Source organism: Accipiter gentilis, chromosome 7, assembly GCF_929443795.1.
Source record: "Accipiter gentilis chromosome 7, bAccGen1.1, whole genome shotgun sequence".
Classification (NCBI taxonomy): Eukaryota; Metazoa; Chordata; class Aves; order Accipitriformes; family Accipitridae; genus Astur; species Astur gentilis.
Genome location: NC_064886.1, coordinates 20,534,393 through 20,553,660, shown reverse-complemented (window position 1 = coordinate 20,553,660; position 19,268 = coordinate 20,534,393). Strand labels below are relative to the sequence as shown.

Genomic DNA, 19,268 nt, shown 5'->3' with positions numbered 1-19,268 from the left:
ATTAAGATGATGTCTGCAGAAAGCTGAGAATGTGCCAGAGAATATAAATTTGACAGACAATTAGTCAACGTTTCTTTAAAGGTACGGTTTGTAAGTCATTTCTATTATACATTCATTATTTATTAACCAAGGGTTGTCTGAGCAGGGTTTCATCACTACCTCCATTGGATTCTCCCTGCTGGTAGCACACCCAACTAAAGCGGTAAAGACGTATTTCTTACGCTCATGGCATTGCTGTCTGTCTGCTAAGATCCAGGATGGGGTTGACCTTGCCTGGTGCTGAGTTTTGGAGAGGGATTCCTTCAACAGGACAAACCAGCACTTCACCTGCAAGGAGCAGAAACTCTGCTCCATCTCTGAGGAAATCTCAAGGCATCATAAAGTATCATGAAGAGAAGAAAACGTCTATTGAGGAGAGCAATGCGTTTGCTATCAAAGCTTCATCTGAAACCAGGGACGAGTATGCATAAGAAGCATAAGGTCCTGGATAAACACGGAAAGTGTCATATTCCAGCTGAAAAGAGGCTTGCTTGATAACTCTTTGGTCAAAGGAACTGAGCGTAGAGAAAACTATACATAAAGGGTTCATTCTCACTCAACACTAAAGCATCATTTTGTTTCTCATGCTCTTTCCACACAAGCCCCTGCTTGGCAACAAGGTGAAGAAACAGCAGTGAGGAGATACTTGGAAAGCTGGCAGAGACGATGTTAGGGGCCAGCTGGCAGCAGAGCTTGCTTCACATGGGCTTCAAGCTCAGCTGCCCATATTTCACAACTCTACTTACCAAAACCCTTAAACAGCCACATCTCAGGTGTCTCTGTCTTGAAAACGAATCATAAAAGCCAGGGTCAGCTGTGCAATGTCCTCTACTGCTTTTCCTGCCTAGTACTTTAAGGAATCATGCCAAAAGGGTGAGAATAAAGTAAAGAGAATTCCCACCTACCACAGATGTGTTTCATTTCATGCTCCATTTCGGTTCCCAGAAGTTTTAAAATATAAATATAGTCAAGAAGTATTAAAACATCATCCCAGAAAGCAAGATGTGGAATAAATCTGAGTTGGGCAAAAATGAGCCCAGTTTCAATCACTTGCTGATGTGGTGTGAGGATGCAACTGATGTATTTATGCTTCATTTTTAACAGGCAGATTTACTCCTTTGCTTAATCTCACCTTCAGAGGCACCACTTGCATCAGGATGGCAAAGTTAGTGAGGTGGTTACAAAGACACACTGAGTAGTTGAGGTCCCCGCTCTCACGCACACAACCTTCATTAGACCAAACACCAGTTCCGTTGCTGCAAAGCACACAAAAATGGAACATAATCTGTCAAAATGCATCTTACCAGGTTAATTTGACATGCATTGTACTATACAGGTGATTAAAAGGTCTGAAAGCCTTCTCAGGCTGGAGCATCCACAAACACTGCTAGTGTCTTCTCAATTCCGTCATGAAAATAGTTTAAGGAAAATATTGACTGGAACAGGGCCCATATCAGACCCCTACATGAATGTCTCTAGAGATTTCTTCCCGGTTTTATAACCAATGAATGATAACTACATTTTTCCTTTATATTGTGCAACCCATTTATGGCATTTCACCTAGACCCAAATTTCTGTATCAATTGGTTTTTGTCACTTCATCCTCAGGGGTAGCCAGAGCAGCTCCTGCTCCGTTGAGGATACGGCTGGGCTGGCTGTGTGTCCTGGTCCCAGGGCTGCGCAGAAAAGTGATCCACATGAGTTTGCTTCTTTCTGGAGCAAGGGAAACTCAGAAATCCCATTGCTCTCACAGCCCTGCAGCAGAGTGGGGACGCAGAAGCCACGGCCACACATCTGAGGGGGCTCAGGCACCGTAGGTCACCCACCCAAACTACCTGCTTCTTAACCACTTATTACTTTTGATATTATTCTGGGTCCTGAAGCTACACTGAATGATCTGTATTTTTCTTGGTGCTTATTTTAAAGATAGGTATTACCTCACCATCCCGCTGTCCTTTGAGACCTCTGAGTTCTCAGAGAGAGTCTGTTGTAGGTCAGAAACCAACTGCTTATTCTTTAACTACCATGCACTAGGGAATAAGACCATCTTGACACAAATAAAATTCATTTGGAAGGACAGATTTCATATTTCAGTTTCTATCCCGAGGCAAATCCTCAAGGGTCCAAGCCCCAGTGGAAACCAGTATAGGAACGATGGCCCAACCATATTAATTCACTTCAGTAAAACCTGTTTCTAATTTATCATAATTTGTGAGTAACCATAACAACGAGTAACTGCCAACAGCTGGGACAGTTCAACATACTTGAAACAAAACTTCAATAAAACAATTACAGTGACCTTCCCATGTGCATGCTGGATAGGAGGGATCACAACATAGCTGGCCACTGGTACATCAATTAAGCTTATACCATTATGGCTCAAAAACTGTTAAACCCCATGAAATTCAAAATTCACTATCTGTATTCTTTCTGAATTGATTCAGTAAGAGCAGCATGTTTGGAAATCAAAACCAGATTAAATATATTCAGAGCTTAAAAAAAAAAAAAAAAAAGCTACTGCTTTTCTATAGTTCCTATTTTCTGAGTGAAATTTAAGGTGATATTTATGCCCCTTCTATTCTAATTTTTTGTTCAGGGGCATAATATTTCCCTGTTGCATGCATCGGCCAAAATTCACAGCTCTGAAATACTGATCACACATGGTGTTGTGACATAGGCACAGATCCAGTGAAAACAATGGCTTTGCTGGAGGTTTGCCATCTTAAAACATCCAAGCATCTGCCCAAGTGGACATACTCCTGAACCAAGATAAGCACGATTTTTATCAGTTTGCTGTTTGATTCTAAAATTTTTCAGTCTCTCAATTACCTACCTAGCATGGGGTCTGTGAATGACAAGTCTCCTATTTATGGTAAGAAGGCACTATGAGACTGTGTTTTTGTAAACCAGTGGCTCCATTTCTTTAACTATTTCCATGAATGCAAGAGAACAAGAAGAATATATAGCATCACAAACTATATGTAATTTAATTAAACCATGTTAAAGAATTTGAAATTATGTAACATACCTATAGTCCAGAAACGCACAGTAAAGATGAACTCTGTTACTCTTATTTAGTGCTTGGCTGTATTGTCTGGGAGTCTGCAAGAAAGAAAATATAAACCCTGAAGGAATGTTTAAAAAGGACTAAATTCCAGTATTCAACCACTTTAAATTTTCATTGTTATAATAACTTCACTAGACTTATTCTAGATTAACACACCATAACTGAAAGCAAATTTTGTCAGTCTTCTTGACTGTAACACAACCTCCAATCATGCAAAGACTGGTATTCAGTCTTAATTTTAAACACTGTGATTAAACTCATGTCACTGAGTAAGAAATCTGTATCCCATTTAAGTAAATAGCAAACCAGGATTATTTATTGTATATAAGAAAACATATATGTGTTCATTTCTGCAGGCTCGGGGCATTATTCTTCAGCATATATTTGGTTTCATTGGCTTTTGTCCTCATTGGGTAATAAGAATCTCACATTTTTAGGATTAATAACACTGAAATATGTGCATTACAATGACCAACTCACAGACATTTTCCTTCCACAATAGTGATTACTTTAAAACATACAATCAAACTGAAAGAGCAGTGCCATAATTTAAGATTTTATTTTAACATACCTTAGCATTATAATGACATAATTTCTACCTTCCATAAACAGATGTAGCGACTAACTCAATCTCCTCCATTCAGGAAGCCTGGTGACCCCATTCTCTACTCTGCTACACCAGTTTCATGACAAAATAATTAAAATTATATTGGAGTGAAGTAATAGTTTGTTATAGACAAAATATGCAAACTAGAGGATTTCCAGGATCTGTTCAAACCTAATACATAAATCCCCAAAGTCCAAATCGTGTTAGACCCCACCTAAAGGCAATTTTTTAATTACAGGAATCTTGAACATAAACAAATCACTGGTGAATTAATAGCCCCAGGATTATTGCAACACTTATCTGCTGTCAAGCTGAAAGATAAGCAAGTATTCCTTTCCTTGCTTTAGAGAAAGAAGAAAAAAAACCCCAACCACCTCATCATGCTGCAACTCAACCAAGTACAAGAAGTACCTGATGAAATTTTCCTTCTCTTCTCCCCCAAGTCCAACAAGTGTCAGGCACAAAGTAGCACAGATCCCTCCTTACTAGCGATAACAAAGCACTTCTGCCTAACCCAGGACATTCACACATTCATACTGGATTTCCACATGCTTCAAGTAGCTATGCTGTAGATAAGGCCATTTACTGCTTCTAAACTCACATCTCTGGATAACATAAATGGAATTTTCTTATCTGCTTGAGCAACATCCCCAGACAAAATTTCTAGTTCCTTGGCTCACCCTGTTTTCTCTAAGCCTTCACCATAGAAACAGCTGAGATTGCAAGTTAGGTATTCAGAGGAGCAGAGTTTTGTGAAGAGGAAAGATTGCCACTTATCTGCCGAGGGTCTCTATTTTCCCCTTTGACTCTGGTGACATCCTGTAGGCTTTTTCCACGAGGGGAGCAAAGCAAACGGTAAAACCTCACACTCTCACAAGGGTGCCACACTGGGAAGTGATAATGGGACAAGATTCACATCCCTTATCACCAGGAAATATCTCACTGATATAACCCCCAATCTGCTCATGCCATTTTCTTTCCAGCTGTGGTGAGAGAGATGTAGTAAACCCAAGAACATGACGTTAATTAATACCGAGGAGTCCTTCCTCACCTGTGAAAGCCTTTCCCCATCACTGGCTGCCCTGTGAAGGCCCCGTGCAAGGCTTTAGGATCAAACTGGTATGTCCCCTGCTAGATCCACCAATTCCGAACTTCCCGTTCCTTTCAGAAAGTGCCCCACCACGAGCCTCACCTTTAACAACGGCAGGGGTCCTGCACACCTTCCAAATCACAAACCACCTGTGAAATACAGCGTGTCTTTCTGAAACTGATTCCTTCCCTTAATGCCATCTCTTGCTGCTCAGAGTATTCTTGAAGAGCACTAGCTCAGAAACTGCCGAAGACTAATGATCCATAACCCATGGCTGGAAAACTGCCTTCCACAACTTCAGTTAATTTAGAGTTTTGTTGGCAGAGTTCATTCTGTTTTACCAACAGCAAGGGCATGTAGCATAATGTTTGCCCATTACGCTGTATGATGTTATGTCCATCATGTCTATAGCTTTCCTGGAGTAAGCAATTGAAAGAATCTATAGTCAGTTTGTATTACAAATTACTTCACTTCTAAGACAGACTAACTGTGGCTTAGAAAAAAAAAGAGAGAGAGAGAGAGAAAGATCTGCTGTAATAACAGACAAGATTGTACAATAACTGTCATTTCTGATTTGTAAGGTACCTCTAGATAAACCTTGATTCTTAATACACTAAATGGAAAGGGCACTGCATGGTCAGGTTGGAAGAAGACACTGTACTTCAAAATGTATGTTTTACCCTCAGTTAAGTATCTATGGCAAGGGACAAATTATTGGTTTTCTGCACCTTTAACTCTAAACACAGATGTCACTCATTAGACAAAACACTACACCAAGCGAGGCTATAGTCTGTGAGCTGTTCAGAATTGTGTGCGTACCCACATGGAAAAGAATAGATAAATAATGCATATACAAGAAGGGCCCATGACAATTTGCCTATTTACTTCTTTTAAAGAATATGTCCCATGTTCACGACATAGACCTCACAAGGCTTTTTAGTGCCATTTATAACTGCATAAAATACTCATCCTCTCAGACCTCATTGAAGTTCTGCAACAAAACCGTCATTAGAATAGAAAGCCCCCCAACATATAAGAAACTGGCTACAATGAGGAATAAACCCTCTGTGATCTTCAACAGCTCTACTTCAAAGCACTGTCTATGAAAAACGAACTGACTGTACCTCAGTACTGCACTTCTTAAGTTAAACTGTGTGTGACAGCTTAGATGTGACTTGGATCCTGTAGCACTGAGGATATTGATTTAATGACATTGATAACAGAAAGCTTAATATACAAGTAGGCTTTTACACTAAAAGATTAAGTCACTTGAGTGTTTATAAAAGCCTGTGAAAGGACAGTTTATGCAGCTTTCAATAGCGTGTAGAAGGAAAGTACCAGCACACTAAGTAATCCAGGATGCGTGCTTCAGTTCTCCCTAACCTAGGTTCATCATATCAGTCCTTCTGCGTGGAGAGGAGTACATGCAGCTTCTTCCAAACAGAATTACCTTAAAAGAGGAAAGCAACCTCTTGTCACTGAGGAACAGTGCAAACCCTATGTCAATCTGATGGAGCAGAGATCTCGAGGAAGGACTGTCTCTGTTTATATCATGGCTGTTTGGCATCCCTTACCCTAACCACTGACTCTCGGTAAATCGGTCAGACTTACAAGCAAACCACAGAAACTCATTGGATGTGTTGAGAGCATACAGAGGATATGCACGGATGTGTGATGGGGATACGGTACTTACACTGCAGGGAACGAGGGACAAGGCCAAGGTTAGTGGGTGAAGAGGCCAAAAAAGGGGCGGGGGGGGGGGGGGGGGGGGCGGCTGAAAGGACTGCTGGAAACCTTCAGGAAAACCTAGTTGCAGGAAATGTCGTCAACAAAATTGCAGAAGGAAAACAGTCAGCCAGCTGCTGCTGGGAAGGCTTGCCAAGGAAGAGAGGCCACGCAGAGGGTGGGGTGAACCTTTGTGAGATTAGCTTGCTTCTCCTTTCCTCCCCCGAATTTGAAAAGCAAGTATTTAGCTACATAATGGTGGCCACCAAGGGAGGATGGTGCGCACCTTCTAATTCAACGTGTGTTTTTCTCCAGTGTGAAGAAGGGCAAATCTGTGGGTCAGCTGTGCCATTGATCTCAACTCAGTAGCTCCAAGCCCAATGTGTTGGGTGTTGGACTTCCTCTCGTCCAAAGCAGTTGACAATTTACCTTATTGAGTTAAATTTGGAGTTCACTTGTCTCTGTTTACAAAACACAGCGTTTTGTCTAATTCAGAGGTTTTGAAGCCTTGTCTTCTTAACCTTCAAGAATAACATGGATTATTTCAAAGGTGGTGAGAAAAGGCACTAAGACAAACAAGCCTCTTGTCAGTATGCTTCTGTCTTTTGTGCAGTTCACAGCCCCACTGAAATATTCTTACAGGTGTATGAATCAAAAGCACCTTTGATTCTGGTTTATCGATTGAATTAGAGACTAAAATGATGCTCCTAATTTAAGGATTTCCTGTCTTCACATTGACATCCTGACTGTTAGTGTGACTTATCCAAGGCCACATGGTTCATTGACTTTCCACCTTATATGGTCTACTTCTCCTAGTTACCTAGAAAATTAAAACTTTAAGGTTACATTCATCTACTCAGCTCCATGGAAAAAGACAGACAGAAAGAAAGAGAAAGAATGAATAAACACGCATTTCTATAGTGGCTATATTGGCTGTTTTCTTCCAAGCTGTGAGAAAACTGCATTGCAACAGACCTTGGGCTTAGATCACCAAAGTATTTTAATTTAGAGTCTGTTTGACTGATTCACCCTAAGATGGAACTAGCGTATGTAATGAAAAAAATGTTACAAATTGTACAAAAATTAATTTAGCCTATGAATAGGGAATTATACTGTGTTATGCATAAAAGCCAGACCATTAGTTGTCTCATTGTTGTCCACAGAGCTATGCCAACACACACTTACTGAAGCAACAAGCAAAACACGTTAGGCTCCCAGGGTCAACATGAAAGCTCATTGAATGTATTTCTTAATGGCACAATCATACACTTCAAAAAAAAATAATAAAAAACCCTATGATATCACAAAGGGTGGGAGACTCTGACAACAATATAAAGGAAAAAAACAGTGAAATATCAGAGTCTATAAAGGCATCCGAAATTAGAAAAGGTTGCCATATGTAATTGAATATGGATCGGATTTGATCCTTCCTTTGCCCAAGGTTAAAAATAGTTGACATATAAATTTCCTGCAAAAATATTGTTAATCAAATGTTACACCAATAACCTTCCCCAGTTCTCAGAGTTCTCCATTTAACAGCTGCTGTATTGGGCAAGCAGTGTGAGAACAAAAAAAGTCATGAAAAAAACTGTGAGCAACAGACTGAAAAATATCTTGGCTGCTCTACTACATAGCTTTTTTATAAAGAGAGAAAGAAAAGGAGGAGGGAATGGATGAGGAAATTGTCCTGGTACTTTTTTTTTTTTTTTTAATTACTGTGCACAGCAAAAAAAAATGATTACTTCTGAAAGTGTACAGCATCAGAAGATCTTGCTATTTTTCTTAAACTAGTAAGTCTGCAGCCCTTTAAATAAAAATGCCATTCTCTTAACAGCATCCCATCTTTCTTATGGCACTGAACAAGAGGCTTCATCCAACAGCTGCCAAGACAGCATCTGACCACTTGCAGATCTCAGTGTGGGCTGTCAGGCACTATGCAGCTGTAAAACAGTTGCTTATGATCTACAGAAACTGAAACTATTACTTGGTGCTCATCTTTCTTCAGCTTGTCTCTTTGATCCACTTCAAGTTACCTGCTTATCGCATAGGTAGGCTTCATGGCACCATGAAAAGCTGGGGCAGTGATTGTTAAATGTACTCTAAGTGCAATGTCATGATAGTGTTAAAACAGTAATAGCTCTTCTTTCTGGTTTTGGGTTCTAAATAGCAAAAAAGTCAGGGGTTTATGAAACTGCTAGAGGAAAGGTGCAATTTTGGCGATGGAAACTGACTGCAACCTTCGAGTTAAAATTATAATCTCCCTTAACACACATGCACAGCTCCCAAGTGACTTTTCTTTAGTTTTACAGCAAAAAAATTCCCACCCTAACAGAGAAGTTACATTCATGTAGTTCCCTCAGGCAGTTAACACAGCACAGCATCAGTGGGTTAGCGCTGAGGCCTGGACTCAGGAATTTCTGAATACAAAGTACCTTGCTCAGCCAGTACTAAGCCACGTATCCTCTATGGACTACGCTTTCATACATTCCTCAATTTCAAAGATCTCAAATATGCAACAATATATTTATTCCCTTTTTCTTTCTCTTTGGCCTGGGTATATAGGGGCATGATGAGTGTTTTGTATGTATTTGTAAACACTGGGCAGTGACAAGTAGTTGCATGCCAAATTCTTTCAGCTTGGAAGCCAAAACTATTTAAGATGCAGTACTGCAGTGTAAAACCATGCCAAACTCCCATTGACTGTAATCTAGATTAATAATACTCACAATATTGTTGTAAATCATGGTAATAAATGGAAAGCACAGGAAGGTTGAAAAATAGCCACAGAAAGAAGGTTCATTTTCATTAGAGATGCATGGAGCTGACTTCAGTGGAAGGCATGCACAAATAGAAACTGCAGGATAAGGACCTTTGAAATTCAATTTGGGCAGCAACAAAGTTACATCAGTAAATATTTGATGTTTAAAAATTTTAAATGCCAGTCAGTGAGAAACAGGGCTCAGCATGGCAGCCTTTCCTCAGGTTAGCACCAATAAACACAGGATTGAACTGATGATCTGTATGAAAAGCTGCCTTAATGCCTAAGTAAGAAAATGATTTCTCATGTCCCTTAAAGCAGTTTTGTTCCAAAGAATGACAAAGTGAAAATATTAATACGCTCTTTCTAGAAAGTCTCATTTAAGTAAATAGCAATATAGCAGTCAAATGGTTTTAATATGTCCTTACAGTTAAACAGTTATATCCATATGTAAGAAAAAAAAATTATACATACACAGCCATCTAAACCTGCACATGATTTAGACATCTAAGGATGGACTAAGAAGTGCAAAGTTAAGTCACTGATACTGAAACACCTGGGACATGTTTTCCCATTTGAGTTTTAGCACGTCAACTCAAATGAGAGAGCAAGCGAGAGCTAGTTTCTTTCCTGCGTGTTATTGATAGAATTCTTCACATGGAGCCAGGGTCATCAAACTTGTTGGGACAGTCCACATTGCCTCCAATTGTCTCAGGGCATAACCTCCAACTAAATACTACCTCTCCAAAAATAATGACTGCAGTCTGGCTCCAAAGAGATCTAATCTAAATCAGGTAATTTGAAATGCAAGTTATTTCACTCAAGGTGCCTGTATTGAAGCAGTTACTCATTTCTTATTGTTTAAAAGACCTTATTTTATTTTTGTGTAATGCAAAGCCCTGCAGAGCAGCTTTTCTACTTTCGCCATCTCCCCTCACAGCCGGCACACACTCAGAGCTACCAGAACTTCACACTGGACAGAAGAATCGCAGCTTGATTTCCAGGGCTCAAGAAGAGTATGTCAGACTGACAAATATATAAATAAAAGGAAATCTATCATTGTTTTCATTGGTAGACCTGCCTGAAGTGGAGATTCCTGAGCGGCCATAAACACCAAATCCCATGGGGCCATTCTCCCCTAACCAAGATGTTGTTTATGCCTTTTATGCTCTGATCTGTTTTAACACATCTGAGCTAGATGGGCCAGGTTGAAAGGAATCTTTGAGCATGGATGAAGCAAACGTAAAAATACAAAACTACCCCAGACCTGGGCATTTGGCCTGGTTTTTCCAGGAAGTAATTTTGTGAGCTACTACTTGCCAAGGCTGGCTATTAATGCAACTGGTTGTCATGTTCATTCCTCTGGTCCAAGACTGTGTTGCTTTATGCTGCCTCTGCACTCCTAGGCTCCTCAAAAACACTATTTTTAATGCAAATAAAGTCAAATACTTATAAAGGTGCATGTGTAAATCATCCACCAGCCTTGCAAAATTCCAGTCACATATGCTGCTAGAAGCTTACAGGCCTTTCTGGATAGATGAATGAAATATCATTTCAGCTTTTCCCCACCCTCCTTACAATCAGCATAATAAAATAGTGTTTGTGGTCATGCTGATACAAGTTCACAGTAACTTTCCAAAACCGCGTAATGAAATAGATGACAGTGTCTTTTTTTAAGTTTTTTTGTTTCCTTTTGCTGTGCCTTTTTCTGCTACTCTGCATTATTATATTAAAAATGTTTTGCTTTTCTAAAACGAGAAGCAGATGTTCCTTCTATACACCCTTTCTTAATCTCCTCTATTTTTCTTAACTCATGTGAAAGTACTACTAAAGGAAAACAACTAGTCTGACTGATATTGAAAAGTCTATTTAAAAATGGACACGTTTTCTAATCCAACAGAACCATAATGAAAGAGGTAAACAAATCTTTTTTTTCCCAGCATTCACCTGTAGTATTTTGACATAGGCAGAAATATATTCCTTTGCCATACAACTATCCAGGCCCAATACAGAGCTCTGTAACAGGAAACAATGTCTAGGTAATGACAAGAGCTGTGACAGGGACCAGAAGGCAGGCATAAAGCATAATCCCTTAAAGGGATGCACAGAGTAGAATCAGCTTTAAGAATACTTTTCCTATTAGGTAATATTTCCACAATTCTTAGTTTCCAAAACAGTGCTTGGACTTTTCTTCCTAATGGCTTTTTTTTTTTAAGAAGAGAAACATTTGCATCAGATGAGAACCATTCAAGACATTCAGATTTAGCATTTAAACTGCAGTTGTGATTCGCAGTCCCCGTACTATTGGGGCACAGAGAATGTAAATCAGAAACAAGAAATTGGGACAACTCAGCACTAGCTGGATAGGAGTTGGGCACTTTGCCCGTTGTGCCGCACAGCTCATGGAGGGCAGCGGGACAGAAAGGCAGTCAGTGTTTGAGAGTGTTTGCTCCAATTTCCACAGTACAGTCACCCATATCCCAAACAAGACATGCCTGGCTTTTTGAGAACTAGATTTCACAAAGCTCAGCTGAAACTGAAGCCCCGAAAAACAGAGGTTTGGTACCTACAAATAACAAGCAACAGCAAGAAGTTGCACTGAATTCAAAACCAACACAAGGCTACAAAACCCAACAGCAAAGGCAAGCTTCACTGACACTTTTTGGTTTCAGTTTTACACACTTTGCCAAAACACAAATGAAGTCTGAATTAGCAAACATCTCTGTTTCCTGCAAGACTGAAAGTCATAATTATGAGAAGGATCGGTCAATATTCACTTGTATTTATTAGCAAAGAGGTTTTAGAGACAATTGAGGGAATTTTTCACACAAGGAGCATATAGTAGTTAGCCCAAGATAGATTTCCAAGCAAAGAATCAATGTGTATTACTTTTTCTAAGTAGACAAAAAAGAAAAAGCACAAAGATGGCCTAATTTTCCTGCACAAAGACCAAACAAAGTCTGTGTCCTTATTTTTGAAGAGCGCAAGGACTTTGACAGCCTGGAGCAGTGAAACATTAAGATTTCATGTACTCTGCGTGATAATAACAGGAATAATGGACTGTCTATGGAATAACTGGGAATAATGCATTTATTTTCTTTATAAAGACTTCAGTGCCCTGAACTTCACCTCCAAGGGCAAAATTAGCTTCTGGGAATGGATAACTTTGGGAGTCTGGGAATGCAAGAGGTCTGATATGGCCAAAACCAGCCCATGAAGCAGGAGAAAGACAGAAGGCACCATGGGAATAGGAATATGGCAAGGGGCCAGGGCTGCTAGTTACGGGGAAGATTCCCTGAGCCTCCTTTGGGAGCCCAGTTAAGCCGGTGAGGCTTTACCCAGGGCTCCAGCTAAAGCACAGTCCTGTCTCTCATGTACAAACCTGCATAAGCAAGGGCTTTAGCAAGTCTTGGTGAGGGGGACTAGAGGTGACAGCAAAGCAGCAAGAGCTAAGTGAGCACCCAAGCAGCAAGGTCTTCAAGGGACAGGCACAAAAATCCTTTTGTTTGGTGTGTGCACAGCAGGTAACTTAATGGGACTCTGGTTTATGACATAGATAGGCTAATATGAATGAAATTGTACTCCTGAAGAAAAATACCAGCTTCTTCAGATGTCAGAAGCCCCTTCGGCAGATTCGGTGAGAGTTTGACCGGGTCTGCATTGCACACTTTGAAAAAAACCAAGATTTTGTAAGATATTCAGTTGGTTTATCATCATACTTTTGTAGAGTCACCTTTGCTAACATTTCTTCCCAAACAAAGGACTATGTTTTAAAGGGTGTTTTGAAGATATGATTTAATGAAAGCTTTAGGAGGAGTTTTAATAGTTCACGTCAGAAACAGAGTACCAGGCTTAATGGTAAAAATATTTACCACTCAGTATGTTTGTTGCTAATATTTTTTTCTAGGACTGGATTTATATGTTAGCATTTTCCGTTCTCATAAAAATCCTGGCTATGTGAATGTTGCCTCTCAAAAGCAATGCCTCACGTTCTTTGTGAATTATATGTGGCAGCATTTGTTTTATATTGACCCTTTCAGCTCTTACATCCCTTCACTAGCTGCTAATCGTCATTTATCCTTTCTCTGACTCTGCTAATCTCTGGGGAGCGGGTGGGACAGGCAGTCAATGGAAGCGATGGAGTATAAATAATGACAGAGTATAATAAACATTCCAGTTGCAGTGCCACATGTAATGACAAAGACTTTTAGAAAGATATAGCGCACAGTCCTTCTATGATAAGACTGTTGTAACCAGATTGGAAAATATTATTAAAAACTTATGCTTGCTTAAGGCCAAGATATTGAGGCCCACTAGGTGAGATAAGGGAATGTTTATTCTGTGTAATCAAAAAATCACTTGGATTCAGAACACTTGGTTTTATTCCCAAACTCGCTTCCCCCATGTGACTTTTCACAGGTTCTTTCCTGTCTCTATGTGTTTCATTTCACATTCGTTATCCTACCTATTTAGTCTGTAATGTCTCAGACTAAAATATGACTCCTGTATTTTGTTATGCTTTGCACAGTGGGAATCCAGCTAAAGTCTGCAAAGACCAGTGTGGAAAGCCTGTGTTCACACACAGCCTAATACTGTGGTATTTTCTGATAACAGCCGTGGATCATGTGAATGCCTCCTTAAGAACCTGGAGAAGCCGAGGGCTTTCTTCCCCTGACTTCTCTCTTGCCAAACTCCAGGTGGGGAGATACATGCCCACTGCTTCACTTCTTCCAGTTCTAGCAAACATATAGCTACAGAGTGAAAATGACCTGAAAAAAAGAAAATTAACCCCAACAAAAAATGCAAGTTTTCTATCACGCTAATAGGCTACAGCTGCTGTCTTAATAACTACAGTCAATAAATGAGACAAGAAATCCACGGCAAAGGAGACAAGGACAGGAGCAGGACTGCTCTGTTCAGATACAACCCAGATCTGCAACCAGTTGGGTCTAAAGTTAATCCTCATCTTGAGACAAAAATACTCTTCTGTAATGCTTCTTGAACAGCAGAGAGATGTAACACTGCCTCTTACAAGACTCTCTATTTCTTGGACCTTAACATCCCATTAAGATATTATACTCTCCTGACTAGACCTTTCTAGGATTAAGCTTATGGGTTTGAATTGCCTTTTTTTCCCCCCTCTCTCCTTTTCACTGTGGGAAAAAAAAAAAGAAAGCCTCTCTCAAGAACATTTACATTTTTCTTCCTCTGATTTGAATCTTTTCTCTGATTCCTGTACACGTGCCAAATACGAGTTGTCTTTCAGTCTGTTACATGAATGGGGATGAAATTCACATAACTATTTCATTTAGTGTCATTTTTCATTCACAAGAAGTGTCAGGGTGCCAGAACGATTTGATTTGTGCATCAGCCACATCCAACGAATTGAGAACCAGTCTGGAATTAGGCCTGGTCCATTAACTCCAGCAACAGAGTTGAGTAATATGAGACTAAGCCACTGAGTTCGTTTTTTTGAGAGGAGAAAATGGAAGTTAGTGGTGCTTTGTGCATGTCTCCAGACACAACGCAGATAGAGGTATTGTTGCTGATACAGCAGCAACAGAAAAATAACCAGCTGTAACTTCAGCCAGGGCCCCTGACCCTGCCAGGGCTATGGGCTGCACAAGGCCAGCGCGAAGAGGCTGCGGCGCTGGCACAGCCACCCGCTCTCCGCCGGATTTATACGAACATTCAGCCAAAGGAGGTGTGTGTGGCTGTGCGAGAAAGAGGGCAAAGCAAACCCAAAGCACACTGCAGCAAGCTCAGGAGGAGGAACGAGCAGTCCGATAAAGAATTACTGCCTGCCAGCTGAGTCATCCGGGCATATCAAAGTGCCACATAAAGGCGTCTTCTGCTGTAAATTTGAATACCTCCATAATTACTCAGCTTCCAGTTTGTGCTGTTTGTCTGGAGCTCAGTTTTTCCACGTGAATCCTGAAATCAGCAATAGGTCCCTCTGGAAACTGATCTAATAGGTTGAGGAATGCAGCTACGGTCATTAGAGCTTTGCAAAATCTGCAATCTCGCTTGTCAATTACTTAGTACAACAATTTAAAATGGGCAAAGAATGAGAAATCTTATCTTCTCCCTTCAGTGGAAATGCTGCTACATGCCTTGCCTTTCTCCTTCTTGCACTTGAGTTAAATGTCACTGTGTGGTAACCTGGATTTTTAAGCATCTTGACAAGATGCGGTGGCCAGTAGTTAAGCAACATACCAGAGTGCCATATTCCGGTAAGCTCCTGTGACACAGGCACCCTGTAAATCAATTAGCATCTTTTCTTTGCTTGTTTTTTCTTTAAGTAAAATATATTACCTAAATAGGGGAAATGCTTGTAGATCTAATAAAACTATAATCACACACAAACAAAAATGGCTGACTGCAAGATTTAATTTACTAAGATAATTCTATAGAACTTCAGAAAAATTACAAACCAAAACCCTTCAGCAAACTGCTGCATGACAGTAGTTTTATAGGGCTCAGAGGCAGCCGTTCTGTTCCCACTTAAACTAGTAGGGAAACTCCCAGTGACTTCAGTAGGTACAAGGCACAATATTCCTGTTCTGCTGAGATTAAGAGATATCAAAAAGAAAGACAGTCCGGTTCTAGAACACAGTGTCCCAGAACATCACAGCAACTATTTCAGTGTCATCTGAGTGACAGTTTGGGATGCTTTATGCCATGGAGCATGGAGATTTCTTTCTTTTGCTAATCATGTTATTTTAGGAAACATTCTTGCTAGTGTTCATGGGAATTTTTCCAACGGGGCAACACTTCCAAGTAAGACTTCCTTTTTATGGTTTAGAAATACTTTAATAAATGGCTGGCAGCCTTAAAAATAAATGTATTTTTTAATAAACGGATGATGGTTAACCTGTCACAGAGTGATACGCAGTCCAAATAAGTCAAGAGATTCCTTCCAACCATTACTTATAAATTAAGAACTTTTAGTATCCTCATAATCCAAAATGGCACATGCTATGCACATCTATCCCATGTCCATATCATCTACTGCTTATTTAGGAATACTAAAAAAAGTAGTTCATCAAAAAAATGCAAAGTAATTTCTTATGTAGGTGAGAGGCTCTTTCACAAACTCTTGTGGTAAGTAATTAAAAATCAAATATTTCTAAAAATGAAGAACAGGAGAAAGAAAAAACAACCTTCCCTGGAGATGTATTTAGGTTCTCTTCAGCACAGCAAGTTATCAGGGGCATCAATGCTATCACTGGAATTCTTGGACTGCCCTGCACACACAAAAGGCTTTGCTGCGGTTAATGGGAACACCACACAAGCACTCTCATAAAACTGTACCATAAGGCTGCAATTTACCTTGTGGGGACCGTGATCACTGGAGGGGATAGCCCAGGCTGTGCCCGCTAATAAATCAGAAGTTTAAAGCACCAGAGTGAAACAGCCTTAAGCCTCCATACAAAGAAAAGGAATAGAGAATTTAAACGCAACCTTCTAGTTTATGGCCAGCCTTTCGTTACGGCCCCCTCGTGCTACACAGAAGCAAAAAGCAGAAGAGCCTGGGGAAAGGGACAGAAAGATGGGAAAAGGGAAGGGAAAACACACCCCTTTCTTCCTATTGGACTCAGCCATGTGTACGACGAGCTTGTAATTCATCTAAGAGTACTTCACATTAAAGGAATAAAAGAAAATACAACTTTCAAAAGTAGCAAAACCGCATATGAAACATTATTTACCAACAGGATTATCACTGATGCCTCTTCAAACTGCATTGCCCAACAGTCAGCTACCTCTGGTGCTACCCAGTACACGTTAGGTACATTTTAAGTAAGATGCACACAGTGGAGGGCAAAGAGTAGCTCAGGGAATCTTCTAAGCACTTGCAGCAGGACTTCACTAACACTGCCAGGCCTCTTATTTCTTTTTTACACAGCAGTGATTCATTTCTGCTTATTTCCCACCAGCAAAATATCGATCCAACCAGACTTTTTGGGGAGTTTTGTTCCTACTTCGCATTGTTTGCCTTGGCAAACTCTCTTAGTTCTCTCCACATTCAACCTCAGCAGAGCAGGAAGAGCAACAAAATCAAAAGGCCACATCCAATGTCTCAGATGAGTCAATATGTTTCAGGAATATACAACCTTTAATGTCTGCTACCTGTAAAAGCAGCTTTTAACAATCTGGTCATTAAGGGTGTTCAGTATGACTCTTTAATGCAAGGAGTTTTAATGCAATTTTATAAACAGATGTGTCATCGTCATGCTTAGTCTCTTTATGTTGCAGAGGACCTATAAGGAGCTTCAGGGTAAGCGCAGCTGTAACTGAGACTGAACTGTAAAAAAATCAAGAGGTGTCTGTATGTCCAACCCAACCTGCCTACAAAGTGAGCATCACTACGGAATTCATGGCTTAATCCCAAACCCATTTAAGACAGTTAGAGTCTTTCTTTGGATTTAAGGGAGTTTTGGATCATTGTTTCCATTACAGGACTAGCAAAATTCCTCATTAACACACTCAGAAACTTTAGATTCCATCAGGCTTCATTACTGGAAAGTGCTGCCAGCCCAACAAGAGCTTTCCAGCACCGGAGTCCTTTACAGCACAAAGGCGGGGCCTGCTTTGAAGGTACAATTTGCTTTTTGTTGTTGTTGTTGGTTTTCCAGGTTGCGCTATTTTCTAGTATTTTGGGTTTGACTGACTCAGATACTGGTTGCCCTAATGCTTACAAATGTGAGCTGCTGTATTCAAAGGAGCAACTTGTATAAGGGAATGTTCAAGACAGAAAAGCGATTGCTGTACGCAATGGCCCTTCCCACTCCCTAATCTTTTCCGTGGGTTCCAGCTGTATCCTCTTCCCAAAAGTACAATCTACTTTTCTGTGAAAAGGAACTTGCAGTGATGCTGGAGAACATTTCAAGCATCTGCCCTGAGCTTAGGCATTGCACATGACAGAGGAGAAACCTAGGGACTGATCCTGCATCACATAAAGGCATGAGCATCATTCTCACTTGAGTCTCCCAAAGAAAGGAAGGGGCTGCCTAAGCATCAAAACTATACATGTCCTTTAGCCTGCACCGTTGTAAGGATCTTCTTGTTTGCTGTTAGCAGAGATATTTAGGGGATGCAACATAACTATCACAAGAACTTGCATGAGAAGACAAAAAGATAATACCTGTGAAGACATCTGAAGGCAAAATGTAAACATTCAGATGTACTGAGTAGCTATTTGATGCACTATTGAGGGCTATTAGATGTAATCTGTATTGCGGATGCATGTCTTACGCTTGAAGAATCAAGGCTATTAAAATACTGTTTCTCCCTAAATCCTCATGCCACTTGCACTCCTTTTAGCTCCTCTGTCTTCCCTGCCCTCAAGGACTGAAATCATAACAACAATCACATTATTTTTTAATTTAATAGAAGGAACAGTGAAACTAATTCCAGCCTTGGGCAGTCCAGACAGCAGTAATCTACTCTCATCCTTGATGTATTGTATATAAATGAGATTGCGGCTAGATTGCATCTTTTTATCAACCACATGCTGAAGAATTGGAACGCGGGGCTCCTCTCTGTTCTTTTCACTGGGTGCCTAACAATCCCTCTGCCTCTGTGGCAACATGGTAAAATACTGAAAAATCTAAAGAAAAATTAAAGCATACATAGCAACATAGCCCATGTAATAGAATTACTGTAGGTGGCTATAGATATTGTGCAAATTGCAGCATATGACTATGTGGTATATGGATATTATAGGTTGCAGCACTCGCTAGACTTGGATTCGTTGACTTCAGCTGACAAAAAATGACATCCCAAATACCTACTTTCGCTGACTTCTTCCTAGTAATTAACACAAGCAGCCTTTAATGTATGTTACACCAGGGGACCGCTATCCAACCGTTAATAATGCACACAGGCCAGCAAACGTAGTAATCATGAGACACTGACATGGCAGTCTCCAGTTCCCCAGCATCAATTACTAACACAGCTCCTCTGACACAAGCTATATAAA

At 40.3% G+C, this 19,268-nt stretch overlaps 1 protein-coding gene across 2 annotated transcripts in view; it reads right to left on the bottom strand.

Moving 5' to 3' along the window:
- Window positions 1-19,268, bottom strand: part of ADGRD1 (adhesion G protein-coupled receptor D1) — a 154,648-nt gene that overhangs the window by 68,293 nt on the left and 67,087 nt on the right. For both annotated transcript variants that reach the window (XM_049805505.1, XM_049805506.1), the window contains 2 exons: window positions 3,068-3,141; window positions 1,172-1,295 (listed from right to left, as the gene is read on the bottom strand). In XM_049805505.1, the coding sequence (XP_049661462.1) occupies window positions 1,172-1,295; window positions 3,068-3,141 (198 nt within the window). The remainder of the gene's footprint in view (window positions 1-1,171; window positions 1,296-3,067; window positions 3,142-19,268) is intronic.